At 50.3% G+C, this 12,992-nt stretch overlaps 1 protein-coding gene across 1 annotated transcript in view; it reads left to right on the forward strand.

Moving 5' to 3' along the window:
* The first annotated feature begins 595 nt into the window (after positions 1–595).
* Positions 596–12,992, forward strand: part of TFR2 (transferrin receptor 2) — an 18,674-nt gene continuing 6,277 nt past the window's right edge. Inside the window, exons 1-8 of the mRNA XM_018574385.1 lie at positions 596–771; positions 2,793–2,976; positions 3,961–4,101; positions 4,177–4,288; positions 5,617–5,739; positions 5,828–5,905; positions 8,233–8,372; positions 10,944–11,119. Coding sequence (XP_018429887.1) covers positions 597–771; positions 2,793–2,976; positions 3,961–4,101; positions 4,177–4,288; positions 5,617–5,739; positions 5,828–5,905; positions 8,233–8,372; positions 10,944–11,119 — 1,129 coding nt within the window. The 5' untranslated portion in view covers position 596. The remainder of the gene's footprint in view (positions 772–2,792; positions 2,977–3,960; positions 4,102–4,176; positions 4,289–5,616; positions 5,740–5,827; positions 5,906–8,232; positions 8,373–10,943; positions 11,120–12,992) is intronic.

Consider the following 12,992-nt stretch of genomic DNA (forward strand, 5'->3'; position numbering starts at 1 on the left):
AAAATTTGGGTTTGGGGGGGGGAGGGGGGGGAGGTGGGGGGTTAGGTAATCTTCAGGCCACAAATGTGCATTTTAACACAAACAAAAATGAAAAAAACCTTCTCTGGCAGTGAAAGGGTTGAAGCAGACCTGACCCTCCACACATCTGCTGGAAGGATTTCTGTTGTTTGTGTTTTCTGTCAATAAAACTTCTTCCTCTTTCTCCAACAAATTTTTGCCTGCGGTGCCCTTTAGTATGAAACATTGATGAATCAGGTGGGGGGAGGGAGGGGGGGAGTGCCCCCACTGGCGTCAAAATGTGGGAGAAGCGCCGGAGTGCTCGGCTTAAACTCCGATCCGGCGTCACTTTTGTCTGTTGGAGACCCCAGAGGAAGAGTTGCTTAGACATCCATCAGGAGGCGGAGCTGTGACACAACTGCAGACTCCGAGGATGGTTCTGCGGGGGTATGGAGTCACCGATAGAGACAGGAGATGTCTGCAGAGATGAAGCGGATCCGAAAGCCGCAGTAACAACTTTCATTCCCATTTACATTGCCGCCATTTTGTCTTTTTTCCGTGCTGTGTGACGCACCTCACCGCTTTCCTCCGACCCGCAGATGACGTCACACAACTCGTTCTCCATCTACCGGTCCGTGGACGAGGATGAGGCCGCGCTGCACATTGAGGACGCTCCTGAGGCCAGGAAGACGCCAACTTCGAGAAGCTCCAGGATCTGGGACCTCCCGACGTGGCAGAAAATCGCCATCGCCGCCATTGTCGCAGCGTGCGTCGGTGAGATCTGCTCTAATGGGATTTAACACTTAGAAAAGAAATAGGGGAACCTGCTGACCTGTTTTTAGAGGTGCAGAATTTGGGGGGCTGCTGACACTCTGAGCACACATAGAGTACAGCCAACACAGAGCGTACACACAGACAGAGCACACACACTTACAGAGCACACACACTCACAGACAGAGCACACACACAGACAGAGCACACACACTTACAGAGCACACACACTCACAGACAGAGCGTACACACAGACAGAGCACACACACTTACAGAGCACACACACTCACAGACAGAGCACACACACTTACAGAGCGCACACAAACTCACAGACAGAGCACACACATTTACAGAGCACACACACTTACAGAGCACACACACACAGACAGAGCACACACACTCACAGACAGAGCACACACACAGACAGAGCACACACACTTACAGAGCACACACACTCACAGACAGAGCACACACACAGACAGAGCACACACACTCACAGACAGAGCACACACACTTACAGAGCACACACACTCACAGACAGAGCGTACACACAGACAGAGCACACACACTTACAGAGCACACACACTCACAGACAGAGCACACACACTTACAGAGCGCACACAAACTCACAGACAGAGCACACACATTTACAGAGCACACACACTTACAGAGCACACACACACAGACAGAGCACACACACTCACAGACAGAGCACACACACTTACAGAGCACACACATTTACAGAGCACACAAACTAACAGACAGAGTACACACATTTACAGAACACATACAGTTACAGAGCACACACACTTACAGAGCACACACACTTACAGAGCGCACACAAACTCACAGACAGAGCACACACATTTACAGAGCACACACACTTACAGAGCACACACACACTTACAGAGCACACACACATTTACAGAGCACACACACACATTTACAGAGCACACACACTTCTAGACAGAGAACAGTGCACACACACTTACAATCAGAACACACACACTTACATTCAGAGCACACATGCTCACAGTCAGAACACTCACAGACAGAGAACACGCACTTAAATTAAGAGCACACATACTGACAGTCAGAGAACATATAACATGCACAGAACACAAAAACAATTTACAATACTAAATAAACAACATGCGGCTCCAGCCGAGGCTTAAAAACATATATCATAAATAATGATCACAGTACATACACTGGAAGGAGTATTATATGCTACATAACAGAGAACCCGATATATAAATAAACAAAACGTAGCAAAGATAAATAGATACAATGTAACGAATGCAAATACTTCAATTCACAGCGCGCCATCTAGTGGCCGAACTGATAAATTACAACCTACTATAATAGCCATCATTAAAGGAGAGCTATGAGGGGAGTGATTTTTACTGATAGTTGGAGCCGACGTGTGACAATGAAACTGTCACACGTCGGCTCTATTGATCGGGAAGTGAGCGAAGACATACCGTCGCTCGCTCACTTCCCCATATTGTTGGGAACCGTCCCGGCTGCGGCACTCTCAGTAAATAGCGGGCAATAACCCGCTATATTCTGAGCTTTGGGACACGGGAGGAGGTTAGTTTATGTCCTCCTGTGACCCTAAGAGAATTATAGGATAAAAAGGTTACCCCATAGTAATATTTTTATATTTTGTAGGTGTTGGTGGTTATATCTAGTTGGTGTCACATGACTTATTATTCTGGCTTTTGGGTGTTTCATTTGGTTTTGCCGGTTACAAATAAACCGTATATAACACATTTGCTTTGTCCGGTGTGGTCATACGTGTTTGGTCTTCCCGTGTGGGGACACCTGTGCACGGACCCATGACAAAATCCCCGATGGGTCTCCGGTGGGCAATCCTCTTCTTGCTGGTTGGCTCATTGGACTGGCGAGTGTCCAATGAGGGAAGGGAAGATTTGGGGGTCTCTTGGGGTTTGGCTGGTCGTAAGAGACTAGCCAAGCAAAAGACTCCAAACATAACGTGTCCCTCCATTATCTACCCCCAGCCTTCATCCTCGGATACCTGGCCACACGCAGACCATGTGCGGCATGTGTGACTAACGGCCCCGACAATGAAATGGTGTCCGAAGACTACCTGCAGCAGGAACCAAAGACGATGGATTGGGCAGACCTGAAGGATTTATTCAATCAGTTCCTAAAGAATGGACAACAGATCGAAAGTACAATAAGGTGACACAGAGAAACCCAAAAGAAGGGGGCTGTCCTCCTCCTGCAGGGTGATACAGACAGAAGGGAGCTATGAGTCTGTCCTCCTCCTGCAGGGTGATACAGACAGAAGGGAGCTATGAGTCTCCTCCTCCTGCAGGGTGATACAGACAGAAGGGAGCTATGAGTCTGTCCTCCTCCTGCAGGGTGATACAGATAGAAGGGGCTATGAGTCTGTCCTCCTCCTGCAGGGTGATACAGACAGAAGGGAGCTATGAGTCTGTCCTCCTGCAGGGTGATACATAGAAGGGGGCTATGAGTCTGTCCTCCTCCTGCAGGGTGATACAGACAGAAGGGGGCTATGAGTCTCCTCCTCCTGCAGGGTGATACAGACAGAAGGGAGCTATGAGTCTCCTCCTCCTGCAGGGTGATACATAGAAGGGAGTTATGAGTCTCCTCCTCCTGCAGGGTGATACAGACAGAAGGGAGCTATGAGTCTCCTCCTCCTCCTGCAGGGTGATACATAGAAGGGAGCTATGAGCCTCCTCCTCCTGCAGGGTGATACAGACAGAAGGGGCTATGAGTCTCCTCCTCCTGCGCGGTGATATAGACAGAAGGGAGCTATGAGGCTCCTCCTCCTGCGCGGTGATATAGACAGAAGGGAGCTATGAGTCTCCTCCTCCTGCGCGGTGATACAGACAGAAGGGAGCTATGAGTCTCCTCCTCCTGCGCGGTGATACAGACAGAAGGGAGCTATGAGTCTTCTCCTCCTGCAGGGGGATACAGACAGAAGGGGCTATGAGTCTCCTCCTCCTGCAGGGTGATACAGACAGAAGGGGCTATGAGTCTCCTCCTCCTGCAGGGTGATACAGACAGAAGGGGCTATGAGTCTCCTCCTCCTGCAGGGTGATACAGACAGAAGGGGCTATGAGTCTCCTCCTCCTGCGCGGTGATACACTCCTGCGGGTAACATTAATTGACATTTTTCATGCATTGTGTTCTGCACAGGAAGTTCTCCAGAATTCCTCACCCATCCGGATCCCTTGAGAATCAGAATTTGGCGGACGATATCCTCCAGCAGTTCAGGAATTTCCCTGTTGACCACACCTGGGTGGAGAGTCATTACGCCACATTGCAGTTTCCTAACCGGTAATTATATGCTCCGCTAATGACCCGTCCTAGTGACCCCGCTCCGTCCATCACACGTCTTTGCTCCCTCCTCAGGGCTCGCCCCAATACAGTGAAGATCATTGGTGCTGACAATGAAACTCTTGAAGTCTTTCCATTTCAAGAACAGGACCCGTACTGCCCGTACAGCGCCGTGGCCACTGCTAAGGTGAGTGCAGACTATTGGGATCCTAGTAGTAGCATTGGTGACATTCATCTGCTGATTCCCTCCAGCATTCTGCAGGATTGTCACATTGTATCTCTTGTTACTGAGAAGTATTTATTCCCTGTGATCCTCAGCGCCCTCTAGTGGCCATAATGAGGTATTGTCCTGATTCACTCTGTGCTGTTTATGAATTAACTTATTTTTACTACTACCCAATAGCAAAGAGCGAACCCCAAACCCAGAATCTCCACACCCACAATCTCCACACCCAGAATCTCCAAACCCAGAATCTCCACACCCAGAATCTCCACACCCACAATCTCCACACCCAGAATCTCCAAACCCAGAATCTCCAAACCCAGAATCTCCACACCCAGAATCTCCAAACCCAGAATCTCCAAACCCAGAATCTCCAAACCCAGAATCTACAAATCCAGAATCTCCACACCCAGAATCTCCAAACCCAGAATCTCCAAACCCAGAATCTCCACACCCAGAATCTCCAAACCCAGAATCTCCAAACCCAGAATCTCCAAACCCAGAATCTCCAAACCCAGAATCTCCAAACCCAGAATCTCCAAAACCCAGAATCTCCACACCCAGAATCTCCACACCCAGAATCTCCACACCCAGAAGGAAGCTCCTTCCAGTGCCACCCAATCAGCTGCAGTCCCCACCCACAGCTAAACTTAGGCAAAGGGGGGGATTATGTCGCATCAATGACCTTATATGGCCACAGGGCTATAATTGGTCAATGGTGTCAGCACCAGCATCCCGCCCCCTTTGTTTATGTGCAGCTGAGGGAGTGGGGAATGCCCCAGCCTGCAGCTGAGTGGGCTGGTTGCCTCTCTAGTGTATTTTATAAGTCTCTCTCTCTCTCCAGGCAGGACTAGTGTATTATACATGTCTCTCTCTCTCCAGGCAGGACTGGTGTATTATACATGTCTCTCTCCAGGCAGGACTGGTGTATTATACATGTCTCTCTCCAGGCAGGACTGGTGTATTATACATCTCTCTCTCTCTCTCTCTCTCTCTCCAGGCAGGACCTGTGTTTTATACATGTCTCTCTCTCTCTCTCCAGGCAGGACTGGTGTATTATACATGTCTCTCTCTCTCTCCAGGCAGGACTGGTGTATTATACATGTCTCTCTCTCTCTCGAGGCAGGACTGGTGTATTATACATGTATCTCTCTCTCTCCAGGCAGGACTGGTGTATTATACATGAATACATGTATCTCTCTCTCTCCAAGCAGGACTGGTGTATTATACATGTATCTCTCTCTCTCCAGGCAGGACTGGTGTATTATACATGTCTCTCTCTCTCTCTCCAGGCAGGACTTGTGTATGTGAACTATGGGAGGAAGGAGGACTTCGTGGCGCTGAGGTCCTGGAAAGTGAAAGTCACAGACAACCTGGTGATTGTGAGGACGGGGATTATCACCTTTGCAGAGAAGGTGAGCCGGGTGTCCCCGAGGAGTCAGGAATATATCCATTTCCTGTGTCAGGGTCCTCACATTGATTTCTACTCGCCGTGTCTTCTAGGTGTACAACGCTGAACGGGCCGGAGCCCTGGGAGTCCTGATATTCCCGGACATGGATAGAAGCGCAGTGTATGGACATGTGAGTACTGCACCAACCCACATACATGTGTTACATACCACAGACTATGATATGGTGGCTGCATTTTCTGCATGTCTTCATTCTCGCCTGGTGATCCTGCCGATAACACACTTCCTGTCCGACAGTGGCAACGCTCATTCCTCCATTGCATGTACAGGGGAAGCCATGGTTGTCACCCAAGCTGGACTTCAAGCATGTCTGCCTTTTGTTTATCTTTATTACACATGGTAATAATATGAAGCTTCACACTCTGTGCTGTTCTGGGTTGGTCCTGATATCTCCAGGTGGCCTGTGAGGGGTCTCAGGTGGCTGCGCGACACTCAGGTGGGCTGTGCGACACTCAGGTGGCTGCGGGACACTCAGGTGGGCTGTGCGACTCTCAGGTGGGCTGTGCGACACTCAGGTGGGCTGTGTGAAGGGCTCTCAGGTGGGCTGTGCGACCCTTAGGTGGGCTGTGCGACTCTCAGGTGGGCTGTGCGACACTCAGGTGGGCTGTGCGACACTCAGGTGGGCTGTGCGACTTTCAGGTGGGCTGATGCGACTTTCAGGTGGGCTGTGCGACTTTCAGGTGGGCTGTGCGACTTTCAGGTGGGCTGTGCGACTCTCAGGTGGGCTGTGCGACACTCAGGTGGGCTGTGTGGCTTTCAGGTGGGCTGTGTGACTTTCAGGTGGGCTGTGCGACTCTCAGGTGGTCTGTGTGACTCTCAGGTGGTCTGTGTGACTCTCAGGGGGTCTGTGCGACTCTCAGGTGGTCTGTGTGACTCTCAAGTGGTCTGTGTGACTCTCAGGTGGTCTGTGTGACTCTCAGGTGGTCTGTGCGACTCTCAGGTGGTCTGTGTGACTCTCAGGGGGTCTGTGCGACTCTCAGGTGGTCTGTGCGACTCTCAGGTAGTCTGTGCGACTCTCAGGTGCTTTGCGCATGTGCGGGGAAGCGGGTCCAGAGAATATACAGTCAAGGCGCCTGCATTTTACGTATATTTTGATTATGTGTTAAGTGATACGGTTGTAGACGTCTTGGCTGTGAATTGTGTAACGCTAGTGGCTTCCCCCGCACAGGCGCTCGTGTGTTCCTGTTTGGCTGGTCTGTGAATTTTATGGACCCGCTGGCCGGCACATGTGCAATTCTCCATGAAATGTCTGGACCCGTTCAGCCGACGTCCCCTCCATGCCCCACGAGATCAGCTGATCAGAGCTTGCGATTTCATCTGATGCCCCCTTCCACACACCCCCGACGTCCCCGGAAGTAATGTGAGGGTCCAGGTTTCTAACGGGTCCAGTATTCTACCAGAACAACAGAATGAAATAACTTAACAGAGACGTGGACAGAAAAATAAAAATCTAACAGGGGTTCTAACAAGAAAAAATGGGTGTTCAGGGTTAAAGAACTATGAGGTCAGTGTTTTTCCCCCATAGTTCTCCTTAGGGTAACGGGAGGACACAAACTAGCGTCCTCCCGTCACCCTAGGCTCAGTATATAGGGAGCTACAGCTCGCGGTATACTGAGACGCCGCAGCCGGAGCGGATCCCGACATCGATGTCGAGATCCGCCCAGCTGCGTGAGTGACAGCTGGCTCTGCCTATCTAGAGGCAGAGCCAGCTGTACCCGCCCCCTCCACCGTCCGTTCCGCCAGTCAGCGATGGCGGGTCGGAGCGGGGAGGGGGGTATCCAGCCCCTCCCCCTGTCACGGCAGAGAGCAGTGACAGGATCGAGAGGTGAGCGAACGCCGGTATGTGTTCCCTCACCTCCCGATCTACTGAGCCGACCTGTGACAGTCTCATTGTCACAGGTCGGCTAGAACTATGAGGTGAGTGGAAATCACCCCCCCCCCCCATAGTTCTCCTTTAATGGATGACAAAGGATTCCCAGAGCACTGGGAGTGATCCAAAGACTAAGCACAGCAAGTGGCAGATCGCTTTGCAGATTCCTTTGTGCGATTGAAACCTCCACCTGAACCGTGTGATATGATGTGATAAATCGTATTTACTAAGATAATACATTCCTAAATAATAATTATATACCATAGTTCTCCTTTAAGCTTAGAGCTAAAGGTTAGGTTGCAGCTAAGAGATGAGGGTTAGGTTGAGGTTGAAGGCAAAGGATAGGATTGGGGGTTGGGTTATGACAATTTACATGGCACTTTATGGTGACTGACTTGGTAGTATTGGGCCAAAATATCATATTTAATACAAATATTTATTGGTGCCGACACTTCAAGTACTGATGGTATTTATAGGCCTGCGCAAACCCAACACAATTCCGATTTAGGAAGACGCAAGACAATATATTGCTCCAATTCACTCCTCTCCTCTTTCCCGTTCTCTTCCAGGTTCACCTCGGTACCGGAGACCCAAACACACCCGGATTCCCATCATTTAACCACACCCAGTTCCCGCCCTTCAAATCCTCAGGACTGCCCAAAATACCAGCTCAGGCAATAGATAAAAGGACAGCTCTATCTTTACTCAGGTACTACATGTATGCTTCGGAGCCATGCTGGGGGGGGGGGATCGGCAGACGAATGACGAGAGCGCCCAGAGCCACCAATCGGCACCTGACCTCCATTTTGGCCGTTCTGAACGTTAAAAGCAGCATGCTGATAGGTCACTACTTCCTGCAGTGAGCTACTTTCCCATGAACGTGCTTTATATACGTCAGCCCGGTAATCGCAACCTGGAAATGCTTCGGGGTTTGTTTATAAAAAAAAAGTTTGAATCAACTCACGATAAATCTAATTTTGATATTTATTTTTTAAATCCAAAATGTTTAAAGCTGAAGACCAGCCCAATTTTTTTAAATCTGGTTTTGGGCTAAGTAGGATGGGTTAGAGCCTTGGTTCTCCACTGGTGGGTCGTGACCCAAAAGTGGGGCGCAACCCCATGTTCAGTGGGTCACCGCGTGCCTTCCACTTTTCTAGGTGAGGGGTTAACCACACCCAGTTCCCGCCCTTCAAACCCTCGGGACTGCCCAAAATACTAGCTCAGGCAATAGATAAAAGGACAACTCAATCTTTACTCAGGTTCTCACGCCCTACCGCAGCATTGTCAGTTCTCGCGCCAAGCAGCCATTCAAAATATGCCGCCCGGTGCCGAGTGTCAGCTTGAGGTGGGGTGGGATGGGGGTATGGCCACGATTGAGCTCCATCCATACGTGCATCGCATACAGCTCCCTCGCATGTCCTGTAGAGGTGTCTGGATCGGAGTGACGTCACAGTCTGGCTCCCGACACCTCTACAGCAGGCCTTCTTAAACTTTCTCCACTCGTGACCCCTTTTTGGCCGAGGAAATTTTTAAGGGACCCCAACGTCGGTCGGTGTCTCCCCCCTCCCTTAGCGTCAGTCGGTGTCCCCCCCCCCATCCTCCCCCGCAAGCGATGATGGCGGTCGTGGCCGGGGACTCAGATCACGACCCCCCCTGTTCACTTGCGGGACCCCATATGGGGTCGCGACCCACACTTTAAGAAGCAGTGCTCTACATGACATGTGAGGGAGCTGTACAAGCAATGCACATATGGATGGAGCTTCATCACAGCACAACAGCCCGCACTGGACACCAGGCTGAGGATCCACTCCAGTTCTCGTAAGGTAGGGAGACTTGGTGAATGTTAAAAAAATTGTGAGAGTGTGTCAGAGAATGTCTGTGAGTGTGTGAGATTGTGTCTGTGGTTGTGTCTGTCAGTGTTTTTGAGGGCCCGTTCCTACTAGAACAATGCGTTAATCACACAGTCCCATGCGACTAATGCCCCGTACCATGCGACCGCGCATTCTGGTGTGGGAGGAGTGTTGCGTTGCCATTCATTTGAATGGGACCTCAAACCAACCTGCCACTCACACTTCGATCGCCCGCACCAGAACCCTCAGTACCGCAATACCGTGTGTTTCGTTGCGGTGCGACTTAATGACAAAGGACAAATGTGGGTCCTGAGGTTACACTGGAGGAGACACACTGGGTTAGAGTATCATATAGCCATGAGTTATGGGGTCATAGTAGACTGGCCGCTCTCTTTTGTAGATGGTCCTTAGGGGAAACACGTATAAAGGTTAAATCATGGAAGTGGCCAGGGCCGGATTTACTCTCTCTGCTGCCCCAAGGCCAGGTTCCTCAATGCGCCCCCCTACCCTCAGACCCCCCCCCAATCCATGGAGAATGGCAGACCTGCAGGCTGCATACAAGTGATCTCGGCGGCATCGCGGGGATCACTTGTACAAAACAAGCGGCGGCTTCCCCCGCTGTACATTTAGCACTGCTTGCCTAACGCAGGGCTGAATGTAGAGATCAACTACCCGAATTGCATGTCCCCGGGCATGAGGAGATAGGAATTCCACACCTCTGCTCTGGACTCCCACCGGACCAGCGCTGACTCGCCGCTGCTCTCCGCACCGAAGGTAAGCGGAAAAAAAACATAGCGCAAACACCGGGGCATTTTGACAAGTACTTGTCAAAATGCCCTGTTTTTTCCGCCCTCACCCTGCAGCGCCGTAAGGCGCCCGCCTTACTTGCCTTGCGCTAGCGCCGGGCCTGCCTCTGCTGCCCCTCTACTCCCTGCTGCCCCGAGGCCGGGCCTTGGTTGGCCTTGTGGGAAATCCGGCCCTGGAAGTGGCACTCCACCCACAAAAGTCCAGAATAAGATTTAAACTGCAATGGCCAAAGGGAAAGCCGACCGGTTTCATTGGTTGCAAAGGTTCCTCTTCTTCAGTGCTGAATAAAATAGAGGAATGGCTGGACAGTGGAATCAGAAGGATGGATAACCTGTAACAGTCACGTTGGAGGCTTTATGTCTCACTCTAGTTGGGGCAGCAGAACTAGAGGGCTTGGATATCCCTGAACATGGGCGCTTGGTCAACACAAGTGAACCTATTTGTAAAACAACTTACTGAGGATCAGATGCGGCCTAATGTCTGTGACGGTTGATGACTCACTTGGCAGATCAGGAGAATCGGACAACTGAGAAGTTGTGGAAGATTTTGGATCATTAATGACTCGCTTTACGATGGTCTTTGGTACACAAGGCTCATGTAACGCTATTCTTGTTCCTTTACAGTGCACTCGACGGCATAGAAGGACCTTCAGACTGGAGGAGTCCAAATTCTCCTTCTCATGCACTGGGCCCCGATCTCAAGACTCGAGGTAACTTGGTCCAGTTAGAGGTCAACAATGTGGAGCGCAGCGTGGAGCTGGTCAATGTGTTTGGAAGTATAACTGGACGCTTTGAGCCTGGTAAGATTCCATATCGGCCACATCTGCACCGTATACCCTAGACAGCACACCAATGATCCCTACATGAAGGTACCTGAGCTGCCAGGAACAACATGTGCACACATGGATCCCTGCTATGTTCAGGACAAAATGACCACAGGAATTCCCTAAACCAAATTGTAATAAGCGGTCATGCCAGTGCAGTGTCCTGTTCTTGGGGTACAAGGCTAAACTAAAGATATATATATATAGAGGGATCAGGACCTCCTTCCTCCCGCTGGGGATCCCTCTAGTGATAGATCTACATAGAGGGATCAGGACCTCCTTCCTCCTGCTGGGGACCCCTCTAGTGATAACTAATGATCTATATAGAGGGATCAGGACCTCCTTCCTCCTGCTGGTGATCCCTCTAGTGATAATAAAGATCTATATAGAGGGATCAGGACCTCCTTCCTCCTGCTGGGGACCCCTCTAGTGATAATAAAGATTCCTCCTGCTGGGGACCCCTCTAGTGATAACTAATGATCTATATAGAGGGATCAGGACCTCCTTCCTCCTGCTGGTGATCCCTCTAGTGATAATAAAGATCTATATAGAGGGATCAGGACCTCCTTCCCCCCGCTGGGGACCCCTCTAGTGATAATAAAGATCTATATAGAGGGATCAGGACCTCCTTCCTCCTGCTGGAGATCCCTCTAGTGATAATAAAGATCTATATAGAGGGATCAGGACCTCCTTCCCCCCGCTGGGGACCCCTCTAGTGATAATAAAGATCTATATAGAGGGATCAGGACCTCCTTCCCCCTGCTGGGGATCTCTGTAGTGATAATAAAGATCTATATAGAGGGATCAGGACCTCCTTCCTCCTGCTGGAGATCCCTCTAGTGATAATAAAGATAATCAAATAGACGGTCCAACATAGGAGGGTTAACACTGCAGGTCAGGACTCAGCAGTCTTCCCACACCTTAATGGAAATACATTGGAGGACAATGAGGTGAACATTTTGGACAACTGGTTCACATGAGGTTTGAAAGAGGTCATCTACGTCAAACTGGAAATCCATCTCTAAACAGGTTGGGGGCCTTCAAAAGTACAACAATTCACACCTTCAGCCCCATGAGTCAAAGGACTAATACATGTCCTAGATTTCATGGCACCTTGGGTTTGGATTATGGAATAAGAATGGGGGCGGGGGCGGGGTGGTGGTCTCACAAACCTTCCAGCCTGTTCTTGGACACTCAACATCTCTCTTGACACGTTCCATGCTGATTGGTTCATTGTGACTGAGTTACCCGTGTGGCCATATGTTGGGGTTTGTTCAGGACACGTATTACAGCTTCTTGGATAAGGAGACAAGTGTCTTCAACATTACAGAACAAGTCCAGCTGAATGTGACCGACTTCCACAATATACGAGGACTAGCGATGAGGGAATCAGCCAAAATTCCAGCTGCCCGGAGTTTGGCGAATCTATGGAAATATTCAAACCAATAATGTTGAATCGAATAGCATTGGACGATGGGCAGTGTTGTGGTGGACCTTTCCCAATGCCCCCAGCCAGTAGCTGAAATGCGAAGTCATATATGCAACAGGGATGCCACAGGCACATGACCCACCAGTGCCCCTTGCCAAGTATTGTGGCCAGTGAGAGCACATGACCCTCGGTGCCCCTTCCTCAGTATGTGGCCAGTGAGAGCACATGACCCACTGATGCCCCTTCCCGAGTATTGTAGCCAGTGAGAGCACATGACCCACCGGTGCCCTTTCCCGAGTACTGAGGCCAGTAGGAGGAAAGGGTCACATGACTGCTATTAAAATACAAAAAGGGAAATGAATAAAGCTTCCTGCACATTTCACACACAGCACAATTCTAGAGGGCCCTGGGGAGGGGGGG

The sequence above is a fragment of the Nanorana parkeri genome, unplaced genomic scaffold (genome assembly GCF_000935625.1).
Source record: "Nanorana parkeri isolate BGI_ZX_2015 unplaced genomic scaffold, ASM93562v1 scaffold2917, whole genome shotgun sequence".
Classification (NCBI taxonomy): Eukaryota; Metazoa; Chordata; class Amphibia; order Anura; family Dicroglossidae; genus Nanorana; species Nanorana parkeri.